Here is a 23,043-nt window from a genome sequence, read left to right on the forward strand (position 1 = left end):
TTGTATTTCTTCGTTAGCTGCTGATATTAAGGAAATTTTATTTTTCAAGAATAATTAAATAAATAATGCAGGTGGAAGATGGCGATGATACAAAAAAAAATTAACGAAATTAAGTTTCCGCAAAATTATATGTCAAGCTTGTTGAAAAATAATATTTAAAATGTGTGTATTGAATATTTGAATGTTGAAAATAAGAGTTGTAAATATTGAAAATTAGTGTGTGATGATGTAGGTAATGATAAATTTATTTTTTGGATTATTGGTAAAGATTTTCTATAAATAGATCTCTCAAAAGAAAAATATTATAAAGTGTGTAGTTTGGTAAATTTTGAGAGTTTGAGATTTTTACTTTTTTATCATAAATTTTTACTTTTTCATAAGAAAGCTTAATTAATATATACAAATAGACAGTCCACGTATTATCGTTGAATTAGGAATTCGGATACCCGTTGCACACTCAATAAATGAAAACATCGAAAAAATCTGTGTTAAGTTTATTACAATGTACTTTTCCTTTATCCTAGCTCATTACAAAAGTTTCGTTTTCAATAATTTAATTAATTTTCGAAATTGGACCGATCCTAATTTATGCACTAGGACCTAGCTGCCTCAGCCAAAATAGGTGGTTTGGTTTTGGTTGTTGGAACCGCAAAATTTTATTTAGTCATCTTATATATATATATATATATATATAACAAAATCATAGTCCTCTAATTAGCATAAATAAGTTCAGATAATTTAAAAATAGTACTTGAAGAGAAAAGACAACGCGACCATATAATTTGTTGGAGCTTTTTTCATAATATGAAACGCTTCGCTCCATCAGCCGTGTCAACTGATGGAAACGCTAACGCTGCGCCGAAACGAACTCGCTCTAGTTAAATGTTAGAAAGCTCGGAAATATGCGATATTCAGGTCGACGATCAAATTATTTGTGGTTTATATTTATGAAGATCATATAGAAGAGAGAGCCAAGCCAGCTAACCTGCAGCTGAAGTAAGCACAAGGAAAGTTAACAGAGCTACTTTCATGCACTCCTTCATTTTAAGCTAGCTTTTTACCGGTTGATGTACATTTTGTGATTCAAAGGGATTTAATTTATAGAAGTGGGATGAAAATCCAGACAAAAAAAATCCTACTTAATCAGTGCAACTTGTTATTACAAGGCGGGGATGATTACAAAGGTTGAAGAAATTCTATGCTGGCGAATTTTCCTTTACATTATGCTATACTAATTAGAAATTACAGTTCGATTATTTGTATATGTTACAGATGGATTGGAATTTATTTAAGTGTATAAAACTTCATAGTACAAAGAACTGTGAACTACTGATTAAATTATTTAGTATCAATTGAAGTGTATAAAAATTCATAGTACAAAGAAAAATCTTAAAGTTACATCATATACAAAATTTCTGTGGTGGCAGCCGGCAGGTATTTGTATATTAATACATTGATAAAGATATTGAACAACAAACAACTTCCATGCAGCATATATATATATATATATATATATACATACACATGTAAAATGTTCTAACAAGTCACCAGTTTCAAGGCTCCAGTAGAATTTTTCTTAGCTCGTGGCTCTTTTCAGCAACACAACCAGAACCAAGTAGAGAAGTAATCCATATTTCATCAGACTTCACTGGTTCGTCGTCATCATTCCTGTGCCAACTCCAAAACGCATGGGTAGAGTTCACTATCTTGAACTCGCCATGACCGAAACTTGCTTCGCGGAAGACAGACCACTCGGGCTGGGGATCCAGGTACCTATAAGATGATTTTCCAAAATTCAAAAGCTCAGTAATCAAATTAATCCTCCGTCTCATGCAATAATGATAACTCAAAAAAGATGTGGCAAATGATGGGGTAAAATAACTTAATTCAAGGATTCCACAATGTAATCTAGGAACAAGAATAGTAATCTCTATTGGACTTGCCAGACAGAGTAATGATCGTTAAGTATGAGTGAAGGCGTTCAATAATAGATCTAGGCCATAAATTTTCCTTTTCCATCATTGTTTCCAGTGGAAGGAGGTGGCGGGGGAATATGAGTCAAGTCGTAACCCAAAAATGGAACATCATGTAAAAAAACAGAAGAATTTAAGGTAAGCCTTCCACCTAAATAATTAGCTAAATTAACAGATTTTTTATTGATACTCAACATAATTCTTCCTTGTTAAAAAACGAACTTACTTGTGAGCTAAACCTTCACCATTTCCGCCATCACCAATTGTAATGTGAACAGCTCCACAGGGATCCACTTTACCATTGTACACACGCCTCTGTTAAAAACAAAAATTAAGTCTTCAACTGCTCAAAGATAATTAAGATGATAAAAGCAATAGGTTGAAATCATACCGAGCGCTCATAAGCATGCACATGGCCAGCAAAAATAACATCCACACTAGCAGCATGAAGCAAGGGCTCCATCGCTGCCATCATGTCATCACCTTCACCTTGATGAGCCTCATTACTGTTATACCATGGTGCATGAAACAACACAAGTAGCCAGGGTGTTCTTTCACGGTCCACCATTGAAAGATCAGTCTGCAAAAATTTTAAGGTAGAAAAGGATATAAAAATAAAAAACACAGTTTATAAAATAATGCTTCATCGGTAGCCTGATTATTGCCCCATTTGTAACCATATAAGCTCATTAACTGTTTCAAGATAAATAAAGAGATTTATTACCCCTGCTACTAACGCTTTATGAGAAAGTTCCTTAAGACAACTCCATCCGTAGCTGTTATATCTACATGCCAGTTCATGTGATACGTATATGCTGGTAAATGCAATTCCTAGATATACATCAATAAATGAAGCATCTAATGTCGCTGCGTTAAACGTACCTTCAGCCAACTGTATTGAACGGAGTACTGATCATAATCAGTGTACGAACCAAGCATTATGACATGAACTCCGGCCACGTCAAACGAATAGTAGAGATTCGAACTGGACCCACTCTCTTCATACGGCATCTTCCATCTTGAGTTATAGGATTTGAAGCTGTCTATGAAGATTGGTATGTTCTCCTTCTCATGATTCCCTTGGGTCACCATCCACGGTCTTGCACTAGCGAGTGGCTGCACTAGTTCCCCAAACGTGTCCCATCTATGTTGTATATAATCCGCATAGGAAAGGTCTCCAGGAAGCATATGTACATCATATCTGCACTGGTCTATGTGGTCCAAAGTCGACTTGGTCCATCCAGTCTGACCTAAATCACCTGCCACAGCAAATGTAACAGGAAATTGAGAGGGTGGAGTTTTTAGTTGGAACTCAGTGCCCTCCCCACCACATCTATAGAAATACAACGTGCCATATTCCAGGGGACCAATCACCGTATGGTGAATCTTCCCAGATCTATACAGTATATAACTATAACTAGTACTCTCTCCTTCAGCTTTAAAACTGTAATTTTGGGATGACGTTCCATATTCAACAATTGAAGGAGCATTTTTGTCGCTAGTTATCCATGATATCCGCATGTGTTTGTCTCCGGCCAAGGAGATGTGAACCTGCCATTGAAACCAATACACAGTCACAGTGACAGAATCGGTCAATCTTGACAAAAAAACGGAGTGCAGATTATATTTGGATTGGGCAACTTTTCAAAATTTTCTTTACTTCTCAGAAAAGATAACAGGAATCAGATCAAGTGTAATAAATTTAACCATAAAGTCAATTGTAGCAGACCAATAGCAACCAACTTCCAACTTCCGACATATTAGCAAAAAGCACCTACGGCTCCGAATTCAATGTATTTTCCCTAAAAAACGCATCCATTAATTTTTCCTGTTTTTTCAAATAAATACGCTAGAGACAAAGAATTTAACTTCAAAACCTAAATCTTGCAAAGCCGAACACCCTAGAAATAGTGAAATGCAATCAAGCCACTCTCTTTCCTGATCAATTAAATACCGACAAACTAACATTAAAAGGAAAAAGAAAAGAATTTCACCTGTTGAGGATGAGAAGAGGGCCTCGAATTCCACGGGAAGTGAATCATTTTGCGCGGCGGCGGTCGAATGTACTCCGCCGCGGCGCCGATTGTCAGCACGACCAGAATCAAGACAACCAATTTAAAATTCATGGCTTCGCGAAGTTTACATGAACCAGAATTGTCTGCTTTATGTGGTTATCTTGATTTTGACGTTCGAATGTGGAAAGTGGAGTCAGCGGGACAACACGATATTGCCTGTATATTTATAATGGGACTGAACCACCCCGCCATCTTCGGCCTCAATCTGGCAACATTTCAATAATACTTTTTTAAGACAATATTTTAATAATGAGTAGGTCTCATGTGACACCGTCTCACGGATCCCAATCTGTGAGACGGGTCAACTCTACACATATTCATAACTAAAAGTAATATTTTTAGCATAAAAAGTAATACGACACGTGAGACCATCTCACACAAGTTTTTGCCTTTAAAGAGATGCATCAATATTTTTTTTGACAAAAATTTATGTGAGTCGTTGATCTTATTTTGTGAGACGGATCTCTTATTTGAGTCATCTATGAAAAAATATTATTTTTTATACTAAGAGTATTATTTTTTATTGTGAATATCGGTAGGGTGGATCCGTCTCACAAAAGATCTACTCTTTATTTTGTTAATTATCGAATGAAATTGAATCACATTGTTTTTTTTTTTTCTGTTTTTTTCATGAAAATCAGGAATAAAAATAATAATCACAAATCACGATCACTTGGGGAAATTGCTCATAAATTCCTAAACCCAAACTTAACTTGTCCCTAGCCATCAAAAACTCTCTTTTAACTCCCTAAACCTATAAAATTGACAAAACTACCCTTATTCTCTATTTTCTTTTAATTGATCCTCCGCGCTTCAAAAATGGTATCAGAGCATGGTTAATTTATTTCAAACACGAAAATTTTATTATTACTAGTAATTAAATGTATGAGAAGGAGAATTTCGAAAAAATTATGAATCCGAACTTTAGTTCGAGAAGAATAATTTACAAGAACTATTCCAATATTTTGGAATATACACAAGTTTATCTAACTATTGTTAGATATCAGAAACAGGAGAACAAAGGAAATTTATCTCCTGATTAAAGACAGCAGTGTTTGCAAAACCTTGCATACACAAAAGGTAGACTCTTACAGGCCGAAAAGACCAGATCTTCGATGATCTGTTAAATATGCCAGGGACTACCATCCAGTTCGAAATTGAACTTATTTCCCTGGAAATAAATCAATTAGAACAAGAATTACAGCGAAGTACATGCTTCACTGAACTCAGAACGAAATGTATGCGTTTACAAGGTTTAAAGAACCGTAAAAACATACTTCAAAATCTACTCAGAAGAAATTCTTCAGAGAACAATGGATCTGTATAGACAGAAGATCTACGAAGGGAAACAACAGCACCCTCAGGTAAAAATTTATGATTCAGAATAATAAATTTCTGGAGATAATACCAGACTCCTCTAAGCTCTCTCTGGATCTTAGAGAAATACAGAAAACGGTACAAAATTATGGCAATATGCTATATTATGTACCTCAAAGGATTGAAAAGGTCCTAGAAAAACAAGAAGAAATTCTTGAAATATTAAAGGATATTCAAATAAGAATACAGAAACTAGAACAACAACCAAGTTTTAGTAGAAGAACTTCAGGAGGCTGGTTACCACCATCCTTTGGTACCGAACCTTTGTTACATCAACAAGGGAAGGCCAGAGTGGTGTCAAAACCTTTAACTGAAGAAGAAAAGATGATCAATCTAATCAAGTCTGTCTCAGAAAAGAAATTGATCTGATGACAACTTTAGAAAGGATTGGTTTGGAGGATCTACAAGAGCTTGCGGAATCTTTCGCAAATCTCAAAGTAGTAGATCTAAAGATGAATACAGCAGTAGGTGAAACACCACCTGCAATAACCTGGTCATCTTCTCAGGAACCACCAAGGGAAAGTATGGGATCTCATAATGTAAATATGAGAGAATCTCAGACTGATTTCCATACCGGTGGAGGATCACACCCAGCGGGAACAAGGGCAAGGAGAACTCAAATCCCTTTGCACCAAACACCCTATGGGAAAACTGTTTTAGATCCTATACATCCTTACGGGGTTATGCTTAACCTTGATGTATTGGACTTCAAAAACAGAGAAGATCTCATAGACGATTGGACATCTGCTATGAGGATCGCAGCAGGAACACTTGATCTCAACAAAGAAGGATTCATTAAACTTTTGGAAATGAGTCTTATGGGATCAGTAAAAATTGCTTGGGACATGACTTCATCAGACATGAAAGAGTCAGTTCTAGTTGGGGAATCTCTTAGTGAGATCGCTGGAAAAATGGCTACCCTATTCAAAGCACACTTTATAGGGGTAGACTATTTCAATAGTCAAGATACAGAGAAAAAGAAAAAATATACTCAAGCTCTGTATAGTCTTGAATTACATGATATATGTTTGGTAGATGAATACATTATGTTATTCACCAAATATAGATGGAATTCAGGAGTCGAAGAAGATATAGCTATGCAGCTTTTCTTCGCAAAAATGCCAAGCCTTTGGAGAGAAATGCTCATAAGGGAATACGTACCTGGTAATCCAGATACATTGGCAAGAAGAGCCTCTTTCCTTAAAGGGAAATTAGCAGAATGGTGTCACATGGCAGCATTACAAAAGAATTACAAACGACTAAGGGGTATCAACAAAAGAACTCCTTTGTGTTGTAAGGAAAATGATCTTCCAACAATTATTGGAAGTAAACCACAGAAGCATAAAAGGAAAAGTTTTAGGACTCATCCTTATGCACGAAGTGGAAGAAGTTCTTGGAAACCAAGAACCGTATGGTCTAGACAGAAAGCCAGATCTTATAAATCTGGACAAAGAAGCGGACCATCGAGAAGTAGGATATCATCCCAGGCATCGAGTTCATCTCGAAACACAGGAAGAACACCTACAAAGAAAACTTTCAGAAGAGCTCATACGCGAGCTAATGAAAGTTTCAAAGATTGTAATTGCTGGACATGTGGAGCAAGAGGTCATATCTCGACCAATTGTCCAGAGAATGAGAAAAGAGGTATTAAACGTTTTGATCCTACTCCGGATATTGAAGAAGCAGTTTATTACCAAGATCTTATTCAAGTATACCAATTTGAGGATATCGCCTCAGATGAAAGTATATATGAAGAAGAAGAAGTCGTCTTAAGTCAAGAAGAATCTGATGGAACAGAATCGGAATCTGACTGAAGACGAGGTGTTTCGACACGAAACACATGAAGATTTGTCTGGGTTTTTTAGCCAGACAACAATATCTCATAACATGGTTCAAAGAATCATGAGAGAAAATCCAAGTCTACAGAGATACCAAGGTTTCTCTGCAGGACAGGTAGAAAAGTTCTTAGGAAGTCTTGGCCTAAGAAGCAGAAAGCATCATCTAATCTATAAAGTTTCTATAAGGGAAATGGCAATCCCAATGGAACTTACAGGAAATAGAATGGAGATGCAATTAATTCCTTCCGAAGAAATAAAGGAGGAATTACAAAAACTCAAGATAGAAGTAGCAAGGACTATGTCCTGGATTCATATAGGAGCAATCCAGATTATGATAAAGGCTACTTTCAAAGAAGGGATAGATTCACCAATTGATATCGCCATATGCGATAAAAGAATGGGGAATCTACAAGATTCAGTACTGGGAACAATCTCAGGAAACCTCTGTGCAGGAAAAATTGTAGGAGTAATTTATCCAAGGATAGCCTACAACCTGGCAGATCGAGATTTCAGCCGAGCCTTGACATTACATCAGAACTTCAAGGAAAAAAGGTTGATGAAAGAAGGCAATAGACCATATTCTATTACCTATCAGATTTCATATGCTCTATCTAATACACATCATTCTGAATTGTTTATTAGAAACGAGTTTATTGAAATCCCTGAGATATTTGGAAAAGTTGCGCAGGCAATTTATCCAGAAAGAATTGAGTTTTCTTTAATACAGGAAACAGATATCCAGATCCAAGACAAACCGATTCTACAGAGAAATCAAAGTCTTAGACTGGAACCAAGAAGACTATCTTTTCAAGGAGATAGAATTACAAGTTACAGATGGGATAAAAAGCCTGTCATAGAAACCCAACAGGAGTTGAAAAGTTTTTCTACAATAGGAAAGCTCAGATGCCCAGAAGGTTGGAAGGAAGTAGAAATAGTATTTGACATTACAAAACAAAGGAATCAATTTCCTTGTAATTCAATATACTATTTGGAACAACCGATAATAGGAACTTATCAAGGACTGATTAATATCGGAGAATTGGAGGTTCATATTCAAGGAATTCCAGGAAAAGAATCAGAACGACTGATTCTTGGGCTAGAGTTTCTCGAGGAACATAAACCTTGGAAACGTCTAGAGTATGGAATGGAGTTTATGGCAGAAGATAAAATGTGGAAAATCCAATGACCACAAGTCCATTCTCCATATACATTCCAGTAGGAATGTTGTATGAACAATATAAGGCAGAATACTTTGCTGCATATATTGATTCAGGTGCTGGAATATGTACAGCAAAACGAGGAGTTTTTCCAAATAATTTGGAAGAAGAATTACCCAAGATTGCTGGAAGAGATTTTTCCAGAAGAATCTTAATCTTATGTAAAGGGATTAAGATGACTGAAATCATGATTGGCGGTGCTGGACAAACACCTTGGTACAAGGTAAAGACACCACCAATTTATTTTCATGATACAGGAGCTGACATATTGTTAGGAAATAATTTCCTACAAATGTTCAAATCCTATACACAGGAAAATGAGACTAGAAGATTAGTATTCACAACACCATGTGCTCACAAAATCATAGTCCAGAGACTTCGGGAGGCATTTTACAGAAAATTGCCAATCCAGTTTCGCAGCAAGCGTGGTGATTCAGGAAAACTTCTGAACCCAAAAATGAAGGATTCAAGACGGTTTGGAGAAACAATGCTCCAGTTAAGAGCAGATAAGGAACTCCAACCAGAAGATATAGAATGCCTTAAGATAACTCTACACACAAATGAAGTAGAGTTTGAATCTAAGGTATCACTGGAAGATGTCAAGAAGAGGATCAAAGAAAATTATAACGAAGATCCCTTGGCATGGTGGGACAGAAATCAACTCAGGGCTTGCCTTAAAATCAAAGAAGGCAAAGAGTATGAATTTGTCCGTTGTAAACCCATCCCAATGAACATCATTGATCAAAGGGATATGCAGATTATAATCAAGGAACATTTGGACCTTGGATTAATCAAAGCAGGTATGTCACCATATAGCAGTCCAGGTTTTCTGGTAAGAAACCATGGTGAAATTAAACGAGGAAAACCCAGATTGGTTATTAATTATCAAGAAATTAATAAGATTCTGGAGTTTGATGGGTATTTTATACCTAGTAGAGAACACTTGATTAGTTGCATTCGCAATGCCAAGATATTCTCTAAATTTGATTGCAAGTCTGGATTCTATCAGATTCGGATGCAGGAAGAAAGCAAGAAATTCACAGCTTTCTCCACACCTCAAGGACATTATATTTGGGAAGTATTACCAATGGGATTGGCTAACTCACCCCAAATATTTCAAAGAAAGATGGATAATCTTTTCAAAGATTATTTCAAGTTTATGTTTGTTTACATCGACGATGTTTTAATAGCATCCAAAGATATGAATGAACATGTTAAACATTTGGAGATTTTCTCTAATGTTTGCAAGAAAGAAGGACTGGTTTTATCTGAAAAGAAAGCAGTCATTGCTACAAGAAAGATTGAATTCCTCGGAATTGAAATCGATGAGTCAGGAATAATTCTGCAAGAGCACATAGTAGAAAAAGTGCAGAATTTTCCAGAAAATCTCAAAGACAAGAAGCAACTTCAAAGTTTTTTAGGGGTTGTTAATTTTGCTGGGATGTTTATTAAAAACCTAGCAAAACACAGGAAGGTGTTCAGTCCATTATTGAAAAAGGATGCTAGATTTATATGGACAGACGAACACACAAAAGGACTTATCCATTTAAAGAAGGTTTGCAAAAATCTTCCAAAGATGGATATTCCTCAAGACGAGGATGATCTGGTATTATATACCGATGCCAGTGATCATTGGTGGGCTGCAGTATTAACAAAGCTCACACCAGATGGAGAACAACCATGCAGATATTGTAGTGGGTTATTCTCAGATGCAGAAGCCATAAGATGGCATATCAACGAAAAGGAATTTTATGCAGTAAAGAGGGCTTTTGAAAAATGGCCATTATTTTTACTTGCAAAGAAATTCACTTTGAAAGTTGATAACACTCAAGTTAAAGCCTTTTTGAGGAATAGAATTGAGTCTAAACCGGAGAAGGCTAGATTATTACGATGGCAAGCTTTATGTCAAAATTATATTTTTGATATTATGATAATAAAATCTCATGAAAATATTCTTGCAGATTTTTTAACAAGAGATGGACAGCATTGACATTGATGCTATTATCAAGATGCAGAGGCATTTGAGGGAACACCTTGAAATGCTTCAAACCGAGTTCAACAAGTTAGCTGTTAACGCAGAAGTTGCGGGAAGGCTACAACAAGCTGATAAGAGAATTGTCTCTGATCGAATTACAGGATGTTTACAGGCATATACTCAATTATGGTCTGTAACGCAAAGGCCTATCCTCCAGGGCATTGAGAGACCACTGGTTTCTCAAATGGAGAGTTTTCGAGTACAGGACTCTATATCTGTAGCGGGGGATTCAAATACCCCTTGCACAAGTGTTAAGTCGGGATCATCACGAGATGAGTCGGCTGAAACAAAAATTGAGATTCCTGATCCTTATCTTGAGTCCTCAAGCCAACCCTTCACCTCGGGGATTGAAGAGGGAGAGATCAACCTTAGGCCTCGTATTGACAAAGGCAAAACTAAGGATTGGTACTAATGAAGGTGTAATTTCTCCATTTCAGGTTTATCAGCAGAATTGGGAGAAATTAAAAACACGTATTGGCATTAACCCAGCTACAAATAGGGTTGATGTTTCAGGAAAATATCCAAGGGTATGGATGAAACCTAATTCATATCCCAAGGAGGTTAAAGCTTGGTATGAATTTGGGGCTCTTGCCTCAGTTTATACTACATCACCCAGCTTTCCGGAAATCTCAGGTTTACCAAAGTGGATCCAGGAAGCTGTTCACGAGACTTGGGCAAACAATGATTATTTGTCCAGAGGAGATGTTTTGGAGCTATACTTCTTTAGTGCAGCACCAGAACCAGCAGGGAAAGGTTCTCACGAAGCCTTTCATTTCATCAAGCTAAGGAGGCCGGATACAAATGTCCAAAAATTTATCAAGGATCCTCCAACAGAAGAAACACCCCTGGTTGCTTCAATCACTGAAGATGACATTTCTACCAGAAGAGCTTGGGGTTTATGGGTCTGTCTTACTGAGATGGACAAAGTCAAGTTTCCGTTCAAGTTCTACAATCATTCAGTGAACGGATCATTCCTGTTGAATACCATGACAGGAAAAACAACAAGTTTCGCAGAAGATTTATTTGAAAAGAAAAGAAATCTCTTGTGGAACAGCAAGCTACCGGCAAGCAAAGAGACTCGCCGAAAGTTCTGTAATATGGCACACATAGGAAGATGGTCGGAGAACATCTGCTCTGAATGCCAAATACAGAAAGAACCAGAGTTCGGTAAAGGTTTCAAACCAAGATCTGATCGGAAGCATTTTACCGAAGCAAGGACAAGTGGGGAAGGACCACATGCACATTTTCCTCGAGGATACAAAAAACCGAAGATTCCTCGACAAAATTAAAAGGGACATGTGACCCTCCATTATAAAAAGCAGGACCACTACCATGTGAGTGGTAGAATCAAGACAACCACTAATTAGTGGTAAAGGACAAATAGACCACCAATAACAAATGGTAGATGACTCAGCAAAGCATTGGATACCAATCTAAAAGGAATCCAATAAGTAAAAGTAAATTAACTGGTCCCGAAAATTCATCCATAAATAAGGACAGAAAGGAAACCAGTTAACACACCAGAATCAAAACTTAAAAATGTATCACGTATATTTGAAAGTTTTGAAAAGAAGGATAACATACAAGAGGAAAGAGGCAGAAGCTCTTAAATGGTTAGTAAATCATTTCAAAGAGTATAAAAAAGATGAAATTACTGTCGATATCCTGGAAACTCATCGTCAATGGTATCTAAAAGAGATAAAGGAGGATGAGAAGTTAATGTCCAGATTAATAATCTAGACAGGGACCCTTCAACCACTACATGGTCCCCAAGCAAGCTGTAAAGGCTAATGAAGATTTGAAATCCGAGTTTCAAATCCGAAAGAGCCTTCTATAAATAAAGCCGGAAGAAGGAAGTGAAGATCATCAAATATTTTCTGCATTTCTTTCATACAAGGTTGTAATATTTTCTTTCAAGTTTTATGTGTGTTAAGAGTTCAGCTACGATAAGTAGCTAAAACAAGTTTCTCCTCCTCTACAGGAGGTTACTATGTAATAAATAAATATTTGTGTTTGAATAAAAGAGATCTTTGCTCTTAGCCCCTATCATGTATTATTTTCAAAAAATTTAATCTTTTGCTGTACGCTCTAAGGTAGGAAACGAATTAGAGCTGTGCTAAGTATTGCTGAAGGAATCTGCTTAGTAACCATCGGTTGCGATCGTGTGGTTGGACTGTGAGGAGCAGTTCGTAAAAAACGGTGGATACAACCCGGTGGTACTCTAGTCAAAAAGGTAAAAGATTCAATTTATTTTACGGAAGCATGATGGGCCTTTTACTACAAAAAAGGAAAATCAATTATTTAAAATAAAGATATAAGGGCAAACTTGGAAATTTGAAGGATATGGGGAGTTGAAACAAAGTTTTAATGGGGTAAGGAGTAAAGAGGAAGTTGAGAATGGAAATAGGGAGTTTTTGACAAAATCCCCCGATCACTTCGATATTTGATATAAAATTATAATAATATATAAACAACATTCAATTTTCAGTCTCTCTCATATTCAAAATTCTCCTATAAATAATAATAAAAATCTATTTTTCTTAAATATTTTCCAAATTAGTCTCAAAATAGAAAAATCATGAATAACGGTACAACACCTAACATCAATGTAAACAATAATGAATTAAATTTGAAAAATGTTATTTTGTTGTGATTGTCTTGTTGTGCCCAAACAAACATATTAGAATTTATTAACTTTGATTTGAATCTTAATTATTGCTTTATTTATTTGTATTTGTATGATCTGACTTATATTTTATATTTGAAAAAAACAATGTTGTTATTATTTTCGAATCAATTTGAATTTATATTTTAATATCTTAGCGTTATAGTTGATCATTCACCAAAAAATGGCAAAACGATCGAAACCTCCCCAAAACCGCTCAAAGCTTCAAATCTAATTTCACACGTAAAACCACAATTTTTTTAAAAATAATAATAACAATAGCATATGACAATTTGGTTTGAATTTTCTGAAGAAAAAAGTGGCACACCGTGATCATCCCTACATCATTATGTTATGATTATTAGTTTACCATCAAATTTTATGTAATAAGTATAATTATATTAATTTTCATATTTACTTAGGTCTAAGATTATAATTTACATCTCGGGTGCAATGTTAACTTGCATGAGATGTTTATTTCACAACATTTATGCATATTAATTTTATTTTTTATGTTTAATAACAAATTTCAACTAAAACTTATTATTTATTTCACAATCATAAAATATTATTTATAGACAGTTAAATTTATAAGAAACCTAAGTCAAATACTTTGAAAAACAAAAACATATTCCACAGGGGCAATATATAATATTTATGGGTTGTATTATATACATGCAATGCTCTCCTAGTTCCCATTAAAAGTTAAATGATACTTAAACTTTCTTGATTAATTTGGTCCAAATAAAAGATTCTACTAAAAAAATAGTAAAGATTAGACATATGGAGAGATATTGTTTGATAATAATGATAAGATTAAATGAAAAATCAAGAATATAAAATATAACATATGCTTTAAAAATACAAACATAAATACATAATCAGAGTTGATATTTACACTTCATTTTATGTTATCTACATTTTACTTTATGTATAAATTATGTTTCAAATTTATTCACAAATGAAGTACAAATAATAAGAAACGAAACTTAAATATCAACTTCCATACATATAACCTTTAAAAAATACTGATAGGTTCTAAACTCACTTGTAACGATTTAAAAAAAAAATGACTTGATAACGTGTTTGATTAAATGTCTAGGATGAAAGAGCTTCCCAGCATTGAATGCAAATGTAACCCATGTTTTCAAGAAATTGTGAAGACAACGGTGATGGCTAGAATCTCAGGCCACACGCAAGCAATTATGCAAATGGCTTGAAGTCAAAACAACTCGTAGAATGAATGAAAATCTTGTATAATTTGATCGAAGAAGTATCGTGCGGTAGATAGAAGATTGTATAGAGTTCTCATTAACCACAAATACATGCCTGAGCAAATTTTCCTAAATGGACAAGGCTTATTTCTTCTTAGGAGCACTTTTTTTCTTTGCAGCAGTTTTCTTCTTCGCAGCTGCTTTCTTCTTCGGATTTTTTAACCCCGTTCCACTTTCCTGTCAGCACAATCAACATGCATGTTTAATTCGTGAATTGGAACTGAATTCTTGTTCTTTTGTGTCTCACCGTAACAATCCAGTTTGTCATAAACATGACGTTTTCAAAGTGCAGAAATTTGTTGCAACCTCGCGAGATACGGTAAATGGTGATGAATGATGACTAGCAGAAACATTGTAAATTTATAAAGGTTTTACTCCTTAAAATTTAACGGACACTAAACATACAGGAGAACGTTGCAATATCATTAATAAACACATTTGAAATATAATTGTATGTATCTTCTAAAAGTACCTTCCTGTAACCCCTGTAAGCACTTTGACCACTCAACTGCTGCCCATTTCTGCTAACGTAAACCTGAAAATCATTTGGCGGTTTGATTAATACTGTAAATCAAATATATGTAAGATATTAATCAGAAACCAGAGTATGTGTGTGCAGAGGTGCAGGGCTGGTCGAGAAGAAGATATCAGCTTCACTGGCAAGGTTACCTTGATTAAAATTAAATATATATTTTCGACCTCATCTTGGCATCAAGATTGAGTGTGAAATGTTTAGATATCGTTAGATTTGTTCTTTGCTTCTTATAATTGACAAAAAACTGAGAAAACGATGGCCGAAATATACTGAGGATATATATGGCTGAACCCTACGATAACAATGTCTTCCACTACTATATTATTCTTGATACAGAATCCATCAATTGCTAAAAATTAATTCAATAAAAGAAAAAAAATTGGCTTGAATATTTAATGGAGCACAACAAAGACGCTGGCATCTTAGGCATTCTTTACTTCCGAACAAGAAACAACAAAGAGAATAAGTTTGAGAAATGCGTAGTAAAGTTAGACATTGAGATATATCTATGACCTCGTCCACATTTTGTTGTGCAACTGGATCATAGACAAAAATGAAACAAAAAGTTTGAAAAGAGAACAAATTGGAATCTATATACGAAGTTGCACTTACTCTTTGGCCACTTGAGTTGGTGTACCAGTGACCACTAGATTTACTGGCAGCTGCGTGCACCTTTCTCTTTCCAGCCTTTTTAGGAATTCCACAACCTTTTGGATTCACCCAGTTTTCAGAATCTTCAGGCATGATGGCATTCGATTTTGAAACATTTCTCTTGGTCCTCGTGGAGCTAGTCTCATACGTTATCTTCGAATTTTCTTCATGGCAGAATTGGTGCCTATGAACATATACGCAGATTCACATAAAAAAACATGTATAGCATAAGAAGGAAAAATAACAGTTGAATCGCAAAAAATTCTGAAATGGCAATACATGTAATCAATAACTGATGCCTTCTGCTGCTTATGTTCCTGATTTTTTGCTGTTCCCAAGGGGAAGAAGTTGGGCAACCGATCACAAACCAGTTTCTGAATTCTTGAATTGTCATGGAAAAAATAGAGATGAGCTGGAGGAACAGAACCCACATCCAATTTCTTCTCATTTTTAGAGTCCTCGCCGTTAATTACCACTTCATTGTCAGATTTCCCGGATCTGAAAAATTTATCACAGACCTCATCAAAAGCAGGAGTAGGGATGCGAAAACTCTTCTCCTTGCAGATATCTTTACACAAATCAGTTTCGTGATTGCCAACAGATTCTTTCCTTGAATATGAAGTTGAACAACCGACTTTACACACATTTTCACCATTAGATGAGTCGTCAGAATCAGAACTAGAAACGATCAGCTGGAATCTTCGAAGAGGACTGACAGATGTCGAAGCACCTAAAACCTCTTTCCTCCTGGTTGATTTCCAGAGACTACCAGATTGTGTAGTCAAAACTTGCCGAACATGTAGTGAGGGCTTCGAGCTGCTACATATAGAATGACCAGGAGGATTTCCAGCTAAATAAAACAAAGATGAAGATTATGAGGAAATGAAAGGTAAGGGCGACCACAGAGTCTCAAGCCACTACAATGAAACTACTATCAAAGAATAATGTGAGACAGCCAAGAGCCCAAGACAGTCACAACAGGCATATGGTATTTTGATGCCAAGAGAATTGCAACTGCACTAAGGTAATTGCTAGGGTAAATAACACTAAAAAATTTAAAACGAAGGAACATAGGTCTTGAGGGTAAATAACTTCAAATAGCACACTGATGTATCAAGCAATAACCGAAATTGATGTTCCATAAAATCACTAAAGAATTATGCGCCATCTCCTGTCTTCGGCTTAGTTAACCAGTTACGTTGATTTTCAGATAAAATTTGATTTGCAGCACATAACTAAGAATCAAACTATTTTAACTGAAGTATTTGATGACCTAGCAGGATTCTATGTTAATTCTAAAAGCAATCGTGGAATAAGTTGATAAGTTTGAAAGGTTGTTTCATCGAACAGACTATCTTCACTTATCCCTAACATGACTGCATTCGACAAATTCACTTCATATATCCTCATTGTTTTCTTTAACTCAGATGATACTCACATAATAGCTACAATGCCAAATTTTCGAATGATGCCATTTCAATTCCAAGAATGCGTAACATGTAGATTCTACTGGCAAGACACCAATTTCTGCAATTCAATGTTTAGAACATTAAAATATTTTGCAGCTACAACAAAAGCAAAAAGAAAATACAATCGGTTAGCTCCATAAGCCTGAAGCCACGTTTTTCCCATCTTGCACTCGGACAGCAAAATATCAAAAGTCATTCTGAAAAACGAGACATTTGCATTTTATATATGTCGTGACAACTCTTCCAAATTTTTTAAAGGACTCCAAGCAAGAACATTTACAGTCACATCTAAGTCTATTTCAGCTCAATCACTAGCATAAACAAATATATATCCAATTTCAAGTGGGTTCATCTATGGATGCTTGAAAAGGTACAGCATTCAAAAGAAACCCATATTTGATAGAGGCAAAAGAATGAAACTTTACCTCTAGGGCAATCTTCCTCGGAAGAGAAACCCTCGATACCATCATCCACATCGTATCTTCCCCGCGCATCATTAGCTTCTCCGTTTCGGGCCTCGGAATTGAGCTGTACAGTGGGCCCCTTTCGAAGCCTTTTGAGCACCCGAGTTGGGTTAGAAACCTGTTGGAGAGAAATCCTCATTGGGGATTCAAAATCTTCATGTTCGCTTATTTCAATCGTCCTAAAACCTACAGCGGTTGAACTTAGAGGCCGTTCAGCTGGCTGGGTTGAAGAGTTGGAAGGCGGTTCCGATTCTATGTCCAAATCAAGCCCTAGAGAGAACGAAGGAGGCAACAAATCGAAATCCGCCATGGGAAGAAAGGTAGTTGTTGAAGGGTAAAGGCTAGAATGGAGGGATCCTGGGAGAATATCATCAACTCGGTGGAATTGAAAATGGTCCCGCGCTTAGTGCTGGACTGCTGGGTTTGCGAGCGGGAGGTAAACAAATCAAATCGTTCGAGATCAGTTGGATAAAAGTTGGTTTCACGTTGTTTGTTAATTATATCAAGTGAGGCTCAAAATCGAGTTTAAATTTGATAATTTAATCAAATTAAGTTTTTAAACTTAAGAATATTCGACTTGTGCAAACGTGTTTGTTAGTAGGCTCACGAGTTCGAGCTCAAGCTCGAGCTCGACTTGTATAAGTGACTCGTAAGCTTGAGCTTTGCTCGTTTGTTGATATGACAAATAGAAATATTAATGCGAATAAAATTCACACTTTTACCTGAAAAAAATATTTAATCTTTAACAAGCTTGAATCAAGCTCAAACTCGAGCTCAATTGTATGTTTAAGAGCTCGAAAACGAGTTAAGCTCAAGTCAAGCTTCTTAAATATGATAAACGAACTATTAATAAATCAAGCTCGATTTCAACTTGATTAACATGATAAACGAGCTTTTAACGAGTCGAGCTCGAGCTTTTTCACGAGCTTAATAATTTCAAGACAATTTGAACTCGAACCTGATGATAAAAGCTAAAATCGAGCTCAAGACTCTATCAATTTTAAACGAACTAAGTTCAAGTCTGATACTGTTTAGTTTGATTTGGATTGTTTAGCTCAATTGGTACCAGGATTGTGCCAAGTATCTATATATCCATGTGATCTTGGGTTCGATCCTGGGGAGGCACATACTTAAGTTCATGGGCTTAAGAGTTCTATGAGTAGCCTGTACTATCAATGTGGCACCACAGGGTAGGGTACGGCCTACCGGGCTTATGGGCCAAGTCACTTGGTAGATCGGGGCAGTGGAGTACGGTCCACTAGGCCTGTAATGGGTCGTTACAATAAAAGGCGCCTTTTATTGTAACGACCCATTACAGGCCCAGTGGACCGCCCATACGGCCCACTGCCCCAATCGACCCAAGGCTATCCCGATCTTGTGACTTGGCCCGTAGGCCCAGTGGGCTTGCCCACCCTGTGGTGTCACTCACGGGCTTTCCATAGGCGTCGTATGGGTTACTCATAGAACTCTTAAGCCCATGAACTTAAGTTTGTGCCTCCCTAGGATCGAACCCAAGATCAAATGGATATACAGATACTTGGCACAATCCTGGTACCAATTGAGCTAGTCGGTCTACTGGGCCTGTAATGGGTCGTTACAATAAAAGGCGCCTTTTATTGTAACGACCCATTACAGGTCCAGTGGACCGCTCGTACGGCCCACTGCCCCAATCGACCCAAGACTATCCCGATCTTGTGACTTGGCCCGTAGGCCCAGTGGGCTTGCCCACCCTGTGGTGTCACTCACGGGTTTTCCATAGGCGTCGTATGAGCTACTAGCTTAATTGGTACCAGGATTGTGCTAAGTACCTATATATCCATGTGGTCTTAGGTTCGATCCTAAGGAGGCACAAACTTAAGTTCATGGGCTTAAGAGTTCTATGAGTAACCCATACGACGCCTATGGAAAGCCCGTGAGTGACACCACAGGGTGGGCAAGCCCACTGGGCCTACGGGCCAAGTCACAAGATCGGGATAGCCTTGGGTCGATTGGGGCAGTGGGCCGTATGGACGGTCCACTGGGCCTGTAATGGGTCGTTACATAGATTCAGGGTCTAGATTTAGTCACAAGTATATGGAGTCCACTTTTTTTTAAAAAAATCACAAATGTGACTAAATCTGGATCATCTAAATTGTGGGGACCCGGGCTCTAAATCTTTTTCTTGGGATTAAATGGATTGTTATTCTAAAATGTGGGTCAATTTTTCGCTTTTATATTTAAATCAAAATGTAACTAGACAAGCACAAGTTCTTTATTTAATTTATAACATACAAACATAAAATCTATGTCCTGTTCCGTATGTCCTCAACTAACCAGTAATAAAATACAGTACATAACAAAAGATAACTACTGGTCCGTCTGCTAGGCCCGAGATCTCCACGCTAACACGATCATCTCTGTCTCGACCCAAATCCTGCCCCACCTGTTGTTATGCACACATACAGACATAACAACAGCCGGAAAACCGGTGAGAACACATCCCAGTATAAACATGTGAACATGCATATAAATACTATAAAACATGAAACATGCTGATATGAATGTCATTCATATAAAATCATGAAATGCGAGCCTAATCATGTCTAGATGCGACTCGACTAAAACTCTAGGGATCCCGGTGTGAATAAGACGATCTATCACCTACCCTCCCAATCGGGGTGACGGTACGTCTTATTCCTAGACTTCGGCCTGATCTGTATCCACGTCTACAAAGGGGCGGTGATCTTCCCCTAAGCTGGGATAGAACCGAACATCTAGAAGTCTGCCTGATCTCCAGACTGTCCTATCTTAATGCATGAATACAAAATCTGTAAACAAGCATAATCATCTAATGCAATGTAACATGATCTGTAAACAAAGCATAATAAGAATTGAATACAAGTTCTAATAAACATCTAATGCAATGTAACATGATCTGTAAACAAAGCATAGCGAGATTTGCATACAAGATCTATAAACAATTCTATAATAATAATACCTATATCAAGATATAAACAATAAAACTCGTATGTGGTTTTGGTTGGGAAACTCAAATGTGATCTCATTTGAGTCGTGATTCCCCAAAACAAAACATGTATTATACCTTTCGTCGTAGAATTGCTGTTACAGTCGTGAAGATGAATCTGCAATAGAATGTCTAACACTTTCTAGGAAATGTTTCTTTAACACTTACTAATCAAATGAAATCTCGCGCCTCTATTTATAGACAATGATCGGAAGATCCGATCCACTTCGGACGCTCCGATCTGACACACTTCGGACGCTCCGAACTCACTTCGGACGTTCCGAATCCTGCATGTCTTCCACGTCTCTAGCCAACTGTCTCGGATGATCCGAACTACGATCGGTCGATCCGAACTCTGCATGCCATCCATGTGTCCAGCCACCTGGCTCGGACGCTCCGAACGCCGAACGGACGATCCGAACGCATCGGACGATCCGATCCTGGTTCGGTCCTTCCGGTCTCACCGAAATATAAATAATCCAACATTCTCGATATCGGTCAATCTAATCTCAATAGATATCATTTCTTATTTCTTATGGTTATGTACAATCTTCACAACATATCTATGAATTCGTACATGTCAATCATTGCTCTGGGCATTACATTTCTCCCCCTCTAAGACAGAAGTTCGTCCTCGAACTGAAGTAACCATACAAAGTATCTAAAACAGTTTGATAATCTAACTGAATACATACTCATATCATATAAATAACTCGGGGTGTTTCTGCCTCATGTTTTCTTCCGTTTCCCACGTCGCTTCCTCAATGCCATGTCGACTCCACTGAACTTTCACAAGTGGAATGGTCTTCGTTCTGAGCTGTTTGTCCTTTCGATCAAGAATCTGTATCGGTCGTTCTATATAGCTCAAGGTTTGATCAAGTTCAGCTTCGTTCGGTTGAATAACATGAGAAACATCTGGCATATATCTGCGTAACATTGATACATGAAATACGTCATGTATTCCGGATAAAGAAGGAGGAAGAGCAAGTCGATAAGCTCGATCGCCAATCTTTTCAAGAATCTCGTACGGACCAATGTATCGAGGAGATAGCTTCCCACGTTTGCCAAATCGCACAACGCTTCTAAAAGGAGAAATTTTCAAGAATACCCTATCTCCTACCTCAAATACTAACGGTCTACGTCTGATATTGGCGTACTTTGCTTGCCTATCCTGTGCTGTCTTCATTCTTTTCTGAATAACCTTTACCTTCTCAGTCATGTCACGAATCATATCTGGCCCAAGTTCTGGTACTTTTGAAACATCATCCCAATATAGCGGAGATCTGCACCTCTTGCCATACAAAGCTTCAAACGGTGCCATCTCAATGCTTGTTTGATAGCTATTATTGTACGAGAATTCGCAAAGAGGTAGGGAATCTTGCCAACTAATGCCAAAATCTAGCACGACGGCTCTCAACATATCCTCTAATGTCTGGATAGTCCGTTCTGACTGTCCGTCTGTCTGAGGATGGTAAGCAGTGCTAAGGTGTAAGGTCGTACCTAACGCCTGCTGTAAACTGTGTCAGAGGTGTGAAGTGAATCGTGGATCACGATCTGATACGATAGACTTCGGCACTCCATGCAATCTGACTACCTCACGAATATAAATCTCCGCCATCTGATCCTGTCTATACGTCATTCTATAAGGGATGAAACAAGCAGATTTGGTCAATCTGTCAATAATGACCCAAATCGCATCGCAACCTCTGGATGATCGAGGTAACTTCGTCACGAAATCCATGGAAATGTGGTCCCATTTCCATTCTGGAATGGATAAACTCTGAAGTAAACCCCCCGGCTTCTTCCTCTCGGCCTTCACCTGTTGGCAGTTCAAGCATTTAGACACAAATTCGGCAATGTCTGACTTCATTTGTTTCCACCAGAATTGGGTCTTCAAGTCATTGTACATCTTCCTGCCACCAGGATGAATGCTGAACCGACTACAATGTGCCTCTGTCAGAATCTGCTGCCTCAAATCTGCAACATCTGGCACAACTAGACGGTTATTCACGTACAACACATGATCTCGTACCTGATATTCTGATACATGCCCTGATCTGACCATTTGGATTGATCTTTGCACATTCTGATCAGTTTTTTGTGCTTCCTTAATCCTCATAATCAAATTGGGCTCAACTTGGATCGTAAAGAGTCGTAGTGGCTTACTATCTGTATCAAATTCTAATCCAGACATACAGCAATTTTCAACTAACTTGTTAACACCTATCGTCGATAAGGACAATGAACATATCTTACGACTCAAGGCATCTGCTGCTGCATTTGACTTACCTGGATAATATTTGATTTCACAGTCAAAGTCTTTCAGAAGATCTAGCCATCTACGTTGCCTCATATTCAATTCTGATTGAGAAAATAGGTACTTTAAGCTCTTGTGATCGGAAAAGATCTCAAATTTCTCGCCATAGAGATAATGACGCCAAATCTTTAATGCAAACACGATAGCCG

The 23,043-nt window shown here is 37.2% G+C and overlaps 2 protein-coding genes across 3 annotated transcripts; both read right to left on the reverse strand.

Annotated features, from left to right (window-relative positions):
* Positions 1-1,320: 1,320 nt before the first annotated feature.
* On the reverse strand, positions 1,321-4,232 carry LOC140828919 (purple acid phosphatase 18-like). The gene is made up of 5 exons (XM_073191797.1): positions 3,968-4,232; positions 2,856-3,524; positions 2,365-2,553; positions 2,200-2,288; positions 1,321-1,773 (listed from the first exon to the last, which is right to left on the reverse strand). Exons 1-5 carry the CDS (start codon positions 4,097-4,099, stop codon positions 1,554-1,556), a joined length of 1,299 nt encoding a protein of 432 aa, XP_073047898.1. The 5' UTR covers positions 4,100-4,232; the 3' UTR covers positions 1,321-1,553.
* A 10,183-nt stretch (positions 4,233-14,415) lies between these two features.
* Positions 14,416-18,022, reverse strand: LOC140828920 (uncharacterized). Of its 2 annotated transcripts, none has more exons than XM_073191798.1 (5): positions 17,535-18,021; positions 15,920-16,490; positions 15,602-15,824; positions 14,927-14,989; positions 14,416-14,631 (listed from the first exon to the last, which is right to left on the reverse strand). In XM_073191798.1, exons 1-5 carry the CDS (start codon positions 17,881-17,883, stop codon positions 14,539-14,541), a joined length of 1,299 nt encoding a protein of 432 aa, XP_073047899.1. In that variant the 5' UTR covers positions 17,884-18,021; the 3' UTR covers positions 14,416-14,538. The 2 variants fall into 2 exon arrangements, with proteins under 2 accessions (XP_073047899.1, XP_073047900.1); XM_073191799.1 differs by lacking the exon at positions 14,416-14,631 and adding an exon at positions 14,699-14,760 and having other exon boundaries at positions 17,535-18,022.
* Positions 18,023-23,043: the final 5,021 nt, after the last annotated feature.

This window comes from Primulina eburnea, chromosome 4 (assembly GCF_022965805.1).
Source record: "Primulina eburnea isolate SZY01 chromosome 4, ASM2296580v1, whole genome shotgun sequence".
Lineage (NCBI taxonomy): Eukaryota > Viridiplantae > Streptophyta > Magnoliopsida > Lamiales > Gesneriaceae > Primulina > Primulina eburnea.

What these genes read in the sequence shown, in the direction of transcription:
- LOC140828920 (XM_073191798.1), bottom strand. Translation starts at nt 17,883, where the DNA reads ATGGCGGATTTCGATTTGTTGCCTCCTTCGTTCTCTCTAGGGCTTGAT. An exon ending in CCAACTCAAGTGGCCAAAGA is followed by an intron (nt 14,990 to 15,601) that starts GTAAGTGCAACT and finishes AATGATTTTCAG; the next exon opens with GTTTACGTTAGCAGAAATGG. An exon ending in CTTACAGGGGTTACAGGAAG is followed by an intron (nt 14,632 to 14,926) that starts GTACTTTTAGAA and finishes TTGTGCTGACAG; the next exon opens with GAAAGTGGAACGGGGTTAAA.
- LOC140828919 (XM_073191797.1), bottom strand. Translation starts at nt 4,099, where the DNA reads ATGAATTTTAAATTGGTTGTCTTGATTCTGGTCGTGCTGACAATCGGC. An exon ending in CCTCTTCTCATCCTCAACAG is followed by an intron (nt 3,525 to 3,967) that starts GTGAAATTCTTT and finishes TTTCAATGGCAG; the next exon opens with GTTCACATCTCCTTGGCCGG. An exon ending in GGTGAAGGTTTAGCTCACAA is followed by an intron (nt 1,774 to 2,199) that starts GTAAGTTCGTTT and finishes ATCATCTTATAG; the next exon opens with GTACCTGGATCCCCAGCCCG.